At 38.6% G+C, this 14,436-nt stretch overlaps 1 protein-coding gene across 3 annotated transcripts in view; it reads left to right on the top strand.

Annotated features, from left to right (window-relative positions):
- The window catches only part of ELAPOR2 (endosome-lysosome associated apoptosis and autophagy regulator family member 2), a 185,676-nt gene that overhangs the window by 57,599 nt on the left and 113,641 nt on the right, over positions 1 to 14,436 (top strand). Inside the window, exon 2 of one of the 3 annotated variants that reach the window (XM_064289935.1) lies at positions 12,341 to 12,461. In XM_064289935.1, the coding sequence (XP_064146005.1) occupies positions 12,341 to 12,461 (121 nt within the window). Of the gene's footprint in view, positions 1 to 12,072; positions 12,462 to 14,436 lie in introns of those variants that run through there. The other 2 variants (XM_064289936.1, XM_064289937.1) reach the window with 2 other exon arrangements.

Here is a 14,436-nt window from a genome sequence, read left to right as displayed (position 1 = left end):
GCTGGCGAGGTGGCAAGGTGAGGCACAGCTGTAGAGCAGAAGGCTCAGGAGCCATGCAGGCCACCCGGGGAGCATGCTGGTAGCTGGAGGCAGAGGTGTGGTCAACATAGGACTTGCCCTGAACCACGGCATGCCTGCCCAGTGACATGAGAATGTACGTGGGTAATTTGGGGAGGGTAAGCATTTCCCCTTTGAGAATCTGTTTACTGTTGGCTATCTATAAATAATAATGGCTTTCACTTTATCAACACTGTGTGTCTTGTGTGTCTGGCTTAATCACAGATGAACGTAGCAGCCGTGGAACGGTTGATGTCAGTGGGTGTATGTGCCTCATCCCTAGCAGTCTAATGGCTAACCTGGAAGTTTGAGGCACAGCCTGTCTGCATGTGCAGTGCAGACAGATAGATCTGATGAGAGAAGATAACTGGGCATAGTGAGTGTAGACTACTCTTCAGGAATCATGTCTGGGTAGAAATGGAAAGGGACACATGGGGTTTATAAGTCAGAGTTCTGGCAGGAAGCAGATGGCTCACACAAAGAGTTCAACTGAATGCAGTTAATAAAAAAAAAAAAAAAGAGGCTTCTTAATAGAGGTGTAGACTGATTTGTGGAACCAACAAAGAATGTGAGGATCCCAGAACTAGCAGGAGCAGATAAGGAAGCTATTAGCACTCATAGGCCTGAAGGGGTAAGGAAAGAGAATGGTGTTCTGGAATCTCAGTGGCTGCTGGGGCCGTGGAAGAGGGGCTGCCCAATAAGAGTAGTGGCTGAAGAGGAACCTAATCACTGCAGACCCAGGGAGAAAGTTGATAGAGGGGGTGGGGAAAGGCGAGAGATACTTCCCTCCAGCCTCCTGCCAGTGCCTTCCACTGGACAGACATAACCAGGATTCATAGAACAAAGGAGCCTGAGTGATACAGACTAGAGAAGCCAGCCCCTCAGGGGCCTAGATTTGGACAAATAAGGGTAAAGAATGGACGTAGGGTGCAAATAATAAATCATCAACACACAGGATCAGTGGAGTTTTTTTTTTTTTTTAATAATGTGAGAGACATTGAGGGTAAAGAGCCAGAAGAGAGGAATGTATTACAGAAGCAAGAAGAAGCCAATAACTAATGGAACCAGTTTGAGGAGAGAATGATGAGATTTGACGAAGAGGTGGAGAGGTTAGTTTTGAAGAGCAAGAAGGATGCATTATTATCTGAGACCCAAGGAAGGGAGGCAAGCATGTATGTTTTTGCATGAACAAATAGACAAAAGAAAGGGAGACAATTGGAGAGAATCTTGCCTGGAGAGCCTTTATTTTCTTTTTGAGGTAGGAGACAAGGTCATATGTTGAAAGCAAAGGGACTGGACTCTTTTAATATATGGCTTGAAGATATTAGTGTTAATTTTAGAGTTGTCATGAGGACAATGGGAAAGCGAGTTGATGAGGGAAGATGTACAGAAAGACTGCTGAGAGGGCTGGGGTCCTGCTGAGATAGGAAGTGTGAAAGTACTAAGAGCAAGTAATAAAAAATGGAAGTACCCCGAATACATACTGCTAAGTAAACTGCTAACATTGATAGCTGTGATATAGTGAAGACAGAGCTTTACTTGTGCTATTTTTGACTCTTAGCTGTGCCTCACACACACTTTTGGATCTCAGAAACTTTGAGATTTCTCACAGTACCACATTTCCTGAATCCTAAGACATTCTTTATTCCGAAATGTACCAGCGTTAACTTTTTTTGGAAGGTAGAAGAAATCTCCACTGTGTTAAATGTATAGTAATTTTTTTCTGGGTAATAATAGCAGAAATGTAGCCACTTAATTATGTGTAATTTCTTCTTTAATATCCCTATCAAAGGCTGAGTCTTTACCTTCACCTGAAATACCTAACCACCATCACTACCAGTTGCGGTTGAGTCAGTTCCTACTTGTGGCGCGACCTCGTGTGCGAGGAGAACAGCCCCATAGGGTTTTCAAGGCTGTGACCTTTCAGAAGCAGATTGCCAGTGTCTTCCAAGGCACGTCTGGGGGGGGTTCAAACTGCTGACGTTTCGGCTGGTAATGGAGTGCTTAACCATTTGTGCCACCCAGGGACTCCTGTATACGTACATATATACACGTATATATATGTATAACACACACACATATACCTATGTATATACAGTAAAACCTGTGAAGGCCGGAACCTGTATAAGGCAGAAAACTGTCAGAGAAGGAAAACTCAAATATTTTCCACTAAAACTAGCGATAGAAAAGTGGTAGGACTGTACCGTGACAAAGGTGGAAAATTTGGGAGACCTGGAAAAACAAGGCAGTCCCGTTGAGTTCCAGCTCTCACAGGTTTCACTGTGTATGTGTGTGTGTATATAGGAGCCCTAGTGGTGCAGTGGTTAAGCACTCAGCTGCTAACCAAAAAGTTGGCAGTTTGAACCCACCAGCTGCTCAGCAGGAGAAAGATGTCGCAGTCTGCTTCCATAAAGATAACAGCCTTGGAAACCCGGTGGGTCAGCTCTACTCTTCTACAAGGTTGCTGTGAGTCAGAATTGACTTCATGGCAGCAGGTTTGGATTTGGTTTTATATATATGTGTGTGCATATATATATGTATTATATATATATATATATGTATATACACATACAAGTGTCACATGCTTTTTTATATACATGAGTGGTATTAGTAAATATGAGATTATAATTCATTAGTAGTAGATTCTACATTTTTATAGTTTTGATTAGTCTCCTAAATTAATTGACTTACAGAGAAGCTCCTTAACACAGGATAATATTGACTATTGAATGGGATGATTATCTAAGCTCTTAATTTGTTTTCTGCCTCCAGTGACACTATTATGTAATTGTTAATTGTTAATACTTCAACTAGAGATGGGAGGAAAATTTCTCATCTTGTTCTTTGTCTGAACAGTAATCAGTGTGTGCTTAGGAACCATGTCTGCCTTGTCTAATAATTAGCAAATTGCTGAAATAGTATAGGCTTTCAGTAACATGTACTGAATTGAATGAATAAGATTCAAAAAGCTTTTATTACAGAAGAAACATGTTTAAAATTGGAATTGTATTATCTATGGATTTAATTTCAATGATATAACTGACATAATTTTGGATATAGTGCACTCTCTTCCTAGTATAGTCACGTTTCTGTAAAAAACAGCAAAAGATATGAAAGAGTACACACTAAACCCTCAATGTAGAGGGGAGTAGGATTGGAGGAAGGATGAAGACCAACTTCAAGTTTGTTTTACTCTGAATATTTTTATTAAAATAGTGCATATACACTGTTTAAAAATCAAAGAATACTCTAATGCTTATAGCAAAAACCAGAAGTCCACTGTCACCATCTCTCCCTATCCTGAAGTATGACTCCACAGAGCAGCCACTTTCCGTTTCTTTTGCACTTCCTTGATTCACCACCCCCTCCCCCCTCAAATTTTATAATTGTGTTGACTTTCTGCTGTGGAAGATAAGGCCTCAGAGCTATACCACACCTGCCCTCATTTCTCTCTTTCTGTCCCTCCCTCCCCACCATCTTCCAGTGTTGTCACAATCGGAATTTTTGTTAAATCATTTTTAGTTTTTATGTTATAATTACTTAAATACTGTTCACTGGAGAACCATATGATATCCTATAATTATATTTTCCTTATTGTATACCCTTTTTTAGTTTTGTTAAATTTTTTTAAAAACATTTTAAATTTAAATTTTAAAATAAAAAGTTTGTCTTTTACTTACCTGTCACCATTTTTCCAGACTCTCCAACAGGTCTGTAAAAAACCTGTCTTAATTTGATTAAGATCAAATACGTCAAATAAATGTTTAATTCATTTTTCTGCTTCTCTTGTGCAATTTATTTTGGCTGCTTTGAGGACCTGCAGCATGGTGCCTTCCTTCACCAGCATCTTATAAATTCTCTCTTTTTCTCCCGTATTGGATTTCCCATTTCCTGAATACTGTGTTTTTTTTTTTTTTTTTTTTAGTTTCATCCCTTGTTTTGGTGGCACATATCCTTTAGCAGCTTCCCAAGAAAAAAGATGCATGGGAGATAAAATTTTTGAGAACTTGCTTGTCTAAAAGTATCTTTATTATATCCATTATATCCCCACACTTGATGGAAAGAATTGCAGAAATATAGATTGGTTTATGTAACTTTTCCTCAAAAAATTTAAGTACATTGTTCTATTATGTTCTAACTTCCTTAGAAATTGCTGAGAACCCTGTTACCCTTCTGATTCTCAACCTTTGATGTTATTCACATCTCTTAGATGTGAATAAAATTGCTGCGTGCATTTCATAGGCCAAACCAAAACCAAACTCACTGTGATTGAGTAAATTCCTACTCATTGTGACCCTGTAGGACAGAGAAGAACTAACTGCCCCATAGGGTTTCCAAGGCTGTAAATCTTTACGGAAGCAGACAGCCACATCTTTCTCCCACCGAGTGCCTGATGGGTTCAAACTGCCTACCTTTCGGTTAGCAGCTGAGTGCATTAATTTCGTAGGCACTTGGTATATAAAAACGTAAATTCTGGGCAATTTTCATTTATTATTTCTTTTAAAATGTCTTCCCTCTTTTCTCTGTATTCTTTCTGGAAATTCTGTTGGATATATAGATATCCTAGATAGAGCCATTTTTATTCCTTTATTCTCTTTAGAAACTCCAGTTGTTTGCAGGTTTGTGGGGAGCAGAGATAAACATGTATTTAATTCAGCAAGTTTAAATGTAGTTAGATAATAATGATTTCATATATTTGAAGCCTTTTTTGATATAAGAGCATACGTTTTTCACAGTATCTTCTATAATTGTTTTATTAATGAATATTTTTGATGTTTATATTACAAGTTGTCTACCTGCAGGTTTTTTGAGAAAATTGAAAAGTTTTTTTCGTTTCTTTGTGGGTAGACTTGTTTATTGAAAAGTTCCCTTGGCAGTACATGACTGAACAGTGAAAATATGGGATAGAGGCTAAGATTAAGAGGCACCCGAGGTGCAGAGAGTTGCTCAAGGTCTTAAACATTTAGCAATGGCAGAGGTGAGAGTGGGGTCCTGGTTTGTTGTCTATCCCTTGATAAGCACGGATTGAGAACTACAGAAGGGAAATAGTTCTAAACTGTGCCTAAGAAAGAAACCCTACATACTTTCATTCACACTAAAATGTAAGCCCCGTGAGAACAAGGACTTGATTATTTTGTTCGCTGTTGTATCCCTAGCACCTGTGGGAGGTACTCAATACAATTCAGTTAAAAAATGAATTGAGCACCTATAAGGCCTTGTATACAAAGATGGATGTTGAACTCAAGGTTTTAAAAATAAACTATTTCAAGATAACTTCTAAAAACCAATATAGTGTCCCCAATGAAGAGAAAAAGATGTTTCATAAGTAGATCAGATAGATACAACTTTACTTAGCAGTGGGTTCCCATGGTAACTTTATGTTCCTTTTATAAAAGAAAAATTTGCTACTGTATGCATGTACTTGATAATGTAGGCTAAGGGAGCTTTTATCATCATTTGCATGTGTGTTTGCATTAAGTATTCTCATGCCTTTGACCTTCCCACACAGGAAGATGAGTGTGTTCACTTGGAATTGAAATACCTGTGTTCTCTCCCTCTCATTCTCTTGTCCTCTCAAAGTAAGTGTGCCAAGTGCTTTGCTGAGAGCACTTAAATTCGGGGCCCTTTCTTCCCAGCGGAGTTGCAGTCTCATCAAATACATGGCCGTGCTGTTCTCAACATCTCACATAAAAAAATTAAAACAGAAGGAATTTTACACGGAGAAAATGAGTTACGTTTGCTTCTTCTTGTTCCTCCGGGTATGTTCTTCCAGGTATCAGCACTCTCTCCTTTGAAGCCAGAGGTCTTCTACTACCCCTCCTGCTTTTGATTCTTTATTAGGATTTGTGGTCATCTACTGCATCTTTGTAATTAACTGTGATCAAATGTTAATCGACCACAAGGATAGGCAGAGAGCATCAGGAAGCTGATTTTCTCGTTGGAGGTTCACTGACATGAACGAATCTCAGAATACAGAAAACCAGGCTGTTATTGTTTGTTCATTCAATTGTTCCTTCCTTCCTTCATTCATCTATTCATCCTTAAGCTAATGTATTTCACTGACTATCTGGAGGTATATTATGTTCAGGTTTGATCTCACTGCGTACCACACCATTACTAGGTATTCATTATCAGCTATTTATGAAGCAGCAAGTAAGTATGAGAATGGTTACAAATCCTACCTATTTTTCCAGCCTTTTCTGACTATTCCAGGTCACAGGGAACTTTTCTGGGTCTGAAATCTTAATACAGCAGAGTCACGTTATGCATACTCTACCACAGGTGCTCTGCAGAGTGTGATTCTAACATTTAAAGATTCTTATTTTTCTAAAAAATATGCCCCCTAAAATATGCATTAATATTGATACTGTATATAAAATGATATATAATTATATTTGCTTAACTCATGACATACAATATATGACATACGTAGTGTGAGATGTATTTAAAATACTGGTTGTCATCAGAATATACCATTGGAAGGTGGTACGTACGCCCAAGGTTTACAAAGAGCACCGTGAGGCATTCGTAGTGGCGATGACATATTGGTGTTTGGAGGATACTGTGGACATCTGGTGTTTATTTGGACATATCTTAATGTTCTGTACTTTGGGTGTAGGATAGCACAATTCGAGTCTTTTATTATTTGAGGGGTTGTGCCTGTACCTTAATTTGTGTGTGTGTGTGAGTGGTATGCCATGATTTCTATTGAGGGATAGTCTTCCTTAAGTGTTTTGTGATTAGAAATAATTCCATTCTCTATTTCTTTTTGGGTTGTTTCCTGGTTCCCACCTATTTGCAATGTGAGGTTTACAGAGGATCCCAGTGTTTTGTGATTTGGGGCAGTGTCTCCACACCCCATCATTCTGTGATTTGCAGACATGTCTAAATGACTGCCAGTCTTTCAGTTGGGGTGTGCCCAGACACCTTCTCCTGTTTATAATTTGTAGTGTGGCTTTTGAGTAGATGTTCTGTTGTTTTGAAGTATTTTCTGACTCATATCAATGTGTTTAATGTTAAATCATTAGGGTCCTTGAAAAGACCCTTCCTCTTGGGAGGAAAAATTGTGAAAAATAATGAAATAGCCTGAAACGATTACTAGTTGCTCTGTTTAGTACACTTTTCTGAGTGATTATATTCTGTAGGCTCTGTACCTTACTGTCTTTGAACTATTTTACAACACTATGAGTTGTAGGAACCTGATAGTGATACACATAATTCTTGTTGATAGGAGTATGAATAAATTTGGTCATTTGGAGTGCTGTTGATTATTGCCCTTTAAATATTTACCAGTTTTGCGTCTGTTTGTAGATGTATTTCCTATTCCTGCTTGCCGCTTTATGTGTGTTCTTTGAATTCTTTTTGAGTCTGTAGTAACATCTTGCTAGTTCACTTGATAATTCATGACTTAAGTAAAATCTTGACGTGTTAATTTTATATTTGTATGAGAGTCATGGTTTTATCTTTTCTTTTTAAATTGCCCTTTAGCACCCTGAAAAATTAACCATTTCTGAGACGTAAGCTTAAGTGTTCAATGTTTACTTGGATTTATGTTTAGGATTATGTATATCTTTAGTGATTTTACTTTTCCACGCTATTTCTTAGATCTTTGCTGTAGATCTAAGGGTTGCCCTCAGAAGCAGACTTTTTATTATTTTGTTACCAACTCAGATGAAATAGCCTATTCAATAATTTAAAGTAAAACCCATCTAGCTTGGGCGACAATATAAATCTCTGACCCCAAGTGCTGCCCTATATGTGAAATAGGTTTACATTTCAGTATTGTTAAATTATGACTAAACACATTAAAGCTTCCTGCCGGAGTCTTAGGGTCTTGATAACTAAATAGTAGCTGTGCCCCTACAGAGTTAGAAAATAGCTTTTCTGAGTTTTTATTGCTATTCCCGTGGTTGGCAACCTGAATAACACAGAGGCGGCACTGGAGGAGAAATTTCTGGAACTTATCCTATTTAAAGGCCTTGCTTCATTTGGCGTTCACATCAGACTTCTTAGCATCATTATTTTGCTTGGACAACCACAGATTACCTAAATTTTATGTATTGGGGAACTGGTTTCTTTCAGTGAGATATGGAGATAGGAAAGGCATCTTAACTCAAATAACTGGGAACAAGAGGAGCAAGAAAGCCATTATGCAAATACATGGCCAGTCAAAGCCTTTTTGTGGTGGAGGATTGTGGTAGGCTAAATAAAATCCAGAAAAAAAGACAAAACTCAAACCCATTGCTGTGGAGTTGATTCTGACTCATAGTGATCCTAAAGGACAGAGTAGAACTGCCTCATAGGGTTTTCAAGGTTGTAATCTTTATGGAAGCAGACTGCCACGTCTTTCTCCTGTGGAATGGCTGGTGGCTTCAAACCTCCAACTTTTTGATTAGCAGCTGAGTGCTTAACAACTGCAAGTTTATCCTGGATTGTCCAGGTGGACCCTAAAAACAATCACAAGTGTCCTTAGGGAGCAGAGGGAAGTTACAGATGGAAGAGGAGAAGGCAGTGTGACCACAGAGGCAGAGATTGGAGTGATGTGGCCCATAGCCAATGGCTGCTGGCAGCCACCAGAAGCTGGAGGAGGCAAGGAACAGATTGCTCTCTAGAGCCTCCAGTGGGAGTACGATCTTGCTGACATCTTGATTTTGGCCCAGTGATGCTGATTTTGGACTTCTGGCTTCCAGAACTGTCAGAGAATAGATTTTTTGTTTTCAGCCACTCAGTTTGTGGTGATTTGTTACAGGAGTCCTAGGTAACTAATACAGAGATAGAGGGGTTTCAATTTGTTTTTGCTCATCTGTATATTCTCCTATTCTGTGTGAATATTAGGCCTCCTTGTGATTGCTATTAGGTCTTTATAAACACCAGGTGAAGTTGAAGCTTTTTCAACTCCAGCTCCTCAACAGTAATCTTCTGTTTTAAGTGTGATGGCATTGCATAAATTGAAAGCACTGCTAAATAAACAGAAGGCTTGACTTCTGTTCTCCGCTGTGCTATTTACTAGCTGAAGTCTTTCTGTGCAAATCGTTATATTGGTCTGAGTTTCCACTGAACCACAAGAATAATATTAACTGCCCTGCCTAATCCACATAATTATTGTGAGGATATAATGATATAAATACATGTGAAAAATAAATAAATGAGGTAAATGCAAGGTAAGGATGATGAAGGCTCAACAGTGCTCAACGATTATTTATAATCAGCTCCAGCTATATAAAAGTTATGATGAACATTCTTGCACATAAATCATTTGCCACATTAAAAAGATTCCCCCCCCAGATTAGATTCTAGAAGTGAGATTTTGAGGTCAAACATTTTGAAAACTTTAAAGCTCTTGATAGATATTGACATGTTGCTCTTCAGAAAGCTTATACTAGTTTATTCTCTCATTGGAGCCCGTGAGTGTTCATTTTATCACATTGTTACTTTAGCTGGTGTTGGTAGGTGCTGTCAAGTCGGTTCCAACTCAGAGTGACCCTATATACAACAGAATGAAACACTGCCTTGTCCTGTGCCATTCTCACAATTGTTGCTGTGTTTTGAGCATGGAGTTGCAGCCACTATGTCAGTCCATCTCACTGAAGGTCTTCCTCTTTTTTCTGACTCTCTACCAAGCATTATGTCCTTCTCCAGGGACTGGCCCTGCCTGATAACATGACCATAGTACGTGAGACAGAGTCTCACTATCCTTGCTTCTAAGGAGCATTCTGGCTGCACTTCTTCCAAGAAACTTTGTTTGTTCTTTTGGCGGTCCGTGGTATATTTAACATTCTTCACCAGCACCATAACTCAGAGGCATTAATTCTTCTTTGATCTTCCTTATTCACTGTCCAGCTTTCACATGCATATGAGGCAATTGAAAATACCATGACTTGGGTCAGGTACACCTTAGTCCTCAAAGTGGCATCTTTGCTTTTTAACACTTGAAAGAGGTTTTTGTAGTGGATTTGTACAATGCAGTACATCGTTTGATTTTTTGAGTGCTGCTTCCATGGCATTGATTATGGATCCAAGTAAAATGAAATCCTTGACAACTTTGATATTTTCTCCATTTATCATGATGTTGCTTATTGGTCCAGTTGTAATGATTTTTGTTTTCTTTATGTTGAGGCGTAATCCATACTGAAGGCTGTATAGTCTTTGATCTTCAGTAAGTGCTTCAAGTCGTCTTCACTTTTAGCAAGCAAGGTTGTGTCACCTGCATAATGCAGGTTGTTAATGAGTCTCCAATCCTGATGCCATGTTCTTCTTCATATAGTCCAGTTTCTTGAATTTTTTGCCTAGCATCAGATTGAATAAGTATGGTGAAGGGATACAGCCCTGATGCACACCTTTCTGGATTTTACAGTTTTAAAAAAAAATACTTGAAATGTTTTTTCAACTTGATGAAAAATATTATTTGCGTTTCTTTGATTGGTAATGTTTAACTTTTTTTCGTATGTTTTTCACCGTTTGTCCTGTTTTTTTTCAAAGAATTGGTTGTGCTCTTTGACCATTTTTTTTAAAAAAAAGTATTTGTCCTTTTCCTTATTGATTTTTAGAAACCCTAGTATTCTTAATTAATCTTTATTGTGTGTTTTTTCTTCACCAGCTTGTTATATTGTTGTTCATCTTTTATTTTTTTAAGATGACATTTGATGTACTAATGTTTAAAATTTGTATGTAGTCAAATCTAGTGAATTTTTTGTGTGCCTGTCTGCCTTCTTTCCTTCCTTCCTTTCTTCTTGCCTGCCCTTCCTCCTTCCCTCCAGAAAGCCTTCCTAACTTGGCCGTTCTATTGATCATGTAGGTATGTAGATTTGCTCCTAAATGGCAGCAAAGCATACCTGAAATCCACGTTCTTGTCAAAGAACCGTCTCAAGTTGTCTGTTGCCAAACTTGTCAAAAATATATATGGAAAAAATGATATTCAGACATGATTGCCTGAGGATATACTACATTTTATTTCTGGAGAGTGAGTCTGATCGTGGCATAAAACCTTTGCTTTTGGCCTGATGAGTGAGTCCATCTTCTTTAACTCAGACTCCCTTCTCATTTTATTTTAAGTGTATGCAGGGGAAACAGAGACTCAGGAAATTTATGGCTTATTTTACCACTAGCTCCTCCCTCTGTGTCATCCTGTCTATCCCCATTGTCCTTAATAAGGGCAATAATTAATCAAGTGCTAAGTTGGTATAGCCACAATGCCTAACATTTTACATGCATTCTCTTAATCTCCACAACAGCCATACAAATAGGAAATATTATTCTACTTTACCAACTAAAAAATGGATGCTTTGAGAGAGAAAGTGGCTTGTCCAACATCACATAGCTCATATGTGGAGGAATGGGGTGGGAATTCAAACCAAGAACCAACTGATCCCAGAACCCATTTCTAAACTAGCATTCTCTCTGTATACACCATACACATACCCTACTCCTGGTTTCCCCATGGTGATGTGACTTGGTGTTTCTGTTCTCTCTTGTCATTAGTAAGGTAAAGGAGGCAAAACAAGAGTGGACAAAGCAGAATAACAACATTCAGGGTATTAAACTGAATAAATAGGTTATTAAATGGAAAATATATTGGACTAGGTTTAGAATTTTCCTTCCTTAAAATGCTCCATAGTACATATAGTACATGTATAATATGCTCTGATCAAGAGAGGTCACTGTGAGAATTTCGAAGCAACCAAAGGCTGGAGACAAGTGGGTTGGTTTTAACTTAGCAATTGTAATAAATGATCTGTTTTAGTAGTCTGTGATTGATGGCAGCCCACTGAGTGGGTGTGTATTGAGCCTGGGAGAACTGCTTTAGAAACTTGTAGAATCTTCTGTTAGTTTTTGGATAATTATTATGCCTTCCGTTAAATTTTAAGCAGAGAATTAGATCTATGGGAGTTATTCTCTTATATCTTTCTCAGAAAACAAGGTACAGTCATAACAGTTTCCTAGTGTTATTTTGCTTTTTGTTGTATCTATAAATTATATAGAACTTAAAAAGCTTGCAAGAGAGGTAGGGAAGTGTGCTGTAGCCTTTATGAGTAGAAGGTACTGGAGGACAACAGTACAACTTGAAGGCAGTGACTGTCCCATCGTATCCTTGGTGCCCACTTAGTGCCTGGCATGATACCTTTTTGATCAATCCACTGGCTGGTGTGGGTGGGGGAAGACCAAGAGTCAAGCGGAGGGTACAGATTGGAAATAGGCTTGCAGGCAGGTTTGGGGGTGATTGAAAACGCACAGTCGCCCCAGTAGAATTGGCTCTAACAAAGGCTTGTTTTGTGATTGTTTGCAGAAAGATTACCACTTTGAATATACGGAATGTGATAGCAGTGGCTCCAGGTGGAGAGTTGCCATTCCGAATTCTGCAGTGGACTGCTCTGGCCTGCCTGATCCTGTGAGAGGCAAAGAATGCAGTATGTTTTGACTTTTTGACCATCCATTTTCCTCATTAAACCATGACCCCTTCATATTAGCTGTAGATGTTAATTGTATTGACTATTAGAGACCTTTGCAAAAATGCACATGTAGCACTGATGTCTAGTAGAATAAACACAGCCTCTCTCAACACTTGGTGTCCTTATGTTTGAAGTCTGTAATGAGACATGAGCAAATTAAGGGATGTTATTGTTATTTTTTAAATCGAGTTTGCTCTCTGACTTGAAATCCTGGAGGGCAGAGTAGCAGAGTTTGTTTTTAATGGATTTCTTTTTTCTTAGCCACAGAAATCATAATGTAATTTGCCTTCTTAGCACAAGCCGCAGAGTGATTGTGGAATTGCTCAGTATCATTTTCAGCAGTTTGTATTTTGTCAGTGAAGCAAGTTTGAAGTACAACATTATGAATTAGAATGGAATTATATTTGTTTTCCGATCCTTTAATTTAGGTGTGCATTAAGAATATAGGCATCTTACACATAGTGAGAGAGACATAATTGGAAGCCTTTGTCTGCTCATGTGACACCTAGAATAGCAGGACAGCCCTTGAGTCAGGGTTCCTGCAGTGAATCAGCTATAGGAGTGACCTGGAGCTCAAAGCTGGGAGTAAGACAAAAAGAGTTAATTTTAGTTTCTCTGTAATTTTCCAAATGTATTTTCCAGAGGCTTAGGTCTTCTGCTCCCTAATTACATTACTCATAAAACAACAACAACAAAAAGCCTGTTGCCGTCAAGTTGATTCTGACTCATAGGACAGAGTAGAACTGCCCCATAGGGTTTCCAAGGAGTGGCTGGTGGATTCGAACTGCTGACTTTTTGGTTAGCTGCCAACCTCTTAACCACTATGCCATCAGGGCTCCAAGTAAAGTACAGTTAAACAAATTATTGAATAGATAATTGCCTCCTGTTCATAGAGAGAACTTGACTCTCTTACCAGCTGGAGGAATTTTAGCATAGGTGGTGGGTTTATTGATAAAAAGGAGACAAGTCTTATAGGGAAAGTTAGAAGAGAAAACGCTTATTTCTTGATGAATGATATAAGTCTTTACCTGGCAGGACCTGAGACCACCTGTAGCCAGGTAAAGACTTCAGTCTAGCAAGAAGATCCTAAGAGGACAGTGGGGTCAGTATAGAGAGGATGATGCAAGACTTGGATGCATGCAACTACTTGTGCAGAGAGAGAAGCAGCTCTCAGTGAGGAAGGATTGTGGTTTAAACGGAAATAGAGCCCGTATAACTGGAAATTCGCTTTAGGCACCTTCCTAGAAAATCCATGTCATTTACCGATCCTTACTTCTTACTCATGGGTTAGTACCTTCCTTTCTTTTTAAAGTTCTTGTAAACAGCCCTCTTCAGGTGAATTACCTAACAATCATGAAAAATAATATCTTGTTATCTACATGGTAAGGATCCCTAGTAGCACAGTGGTTATGCCCTTACCTGCTAATTGGAAGTTCAAACCCTCCAGCAGCTCTGTAGGAGAAAAGATCTCCCGTAAAGATTACAGCCTAGGAAGCCCTGTGGGGCAGTTCTCCTATGTCATGTATGGGCGCTATGAGTTGGGATCAACTTGGCTGCACACAACAACAATCTAGGTGGTGTGCTGGATCCAGTTAGTGCTGGCTGTCAGAGCTGATCATGTGTACATTGTTATCCTGAAATGTATTAGGGTGGGATGGAAATCGGCAAACACTAGAAATCAGATACCTCCCTTTCCCCTAGGAGCCAGTTGCTAAACGTTTCCCAGCACACCACTGATTAAATTTATTGGCCAAGGGTTCAAAATTATGTTACAAAATTGATATCTAAATAGGAATTATTTGTACTTGTATGTTGCAAGAGACATAATTTTTGCTCATTATTTACTATTTACTGTAATCTTCTACAGATATTTTAATATTAATATTTTAATCTGACAATTCAGCAGGAACTCTTCTAAAAACTCTGACTAATA

Source organism: Loxodonta africana, chromosome 8 (assembly GCF_030014295.1).
Source record: "Loxodonta africana isolate mLoxAfr1 chromosome 8, mLoxAfr1.hap2, whole genome shotgun sequence".
In the NCBI taxonomy this organism is placed as follows: domain Eukaryota; kingdom Metazoa; phylum Chordata; class Mammalia; order Proboscidea; family Elephantidae; genus Loxodonta; species Loxodonta africana.
The sequence above is the reverse complement of the archived record's forward strand: the minus strand, read 5'-3'. Positions and strand labels throughout refer to the sequence as shown.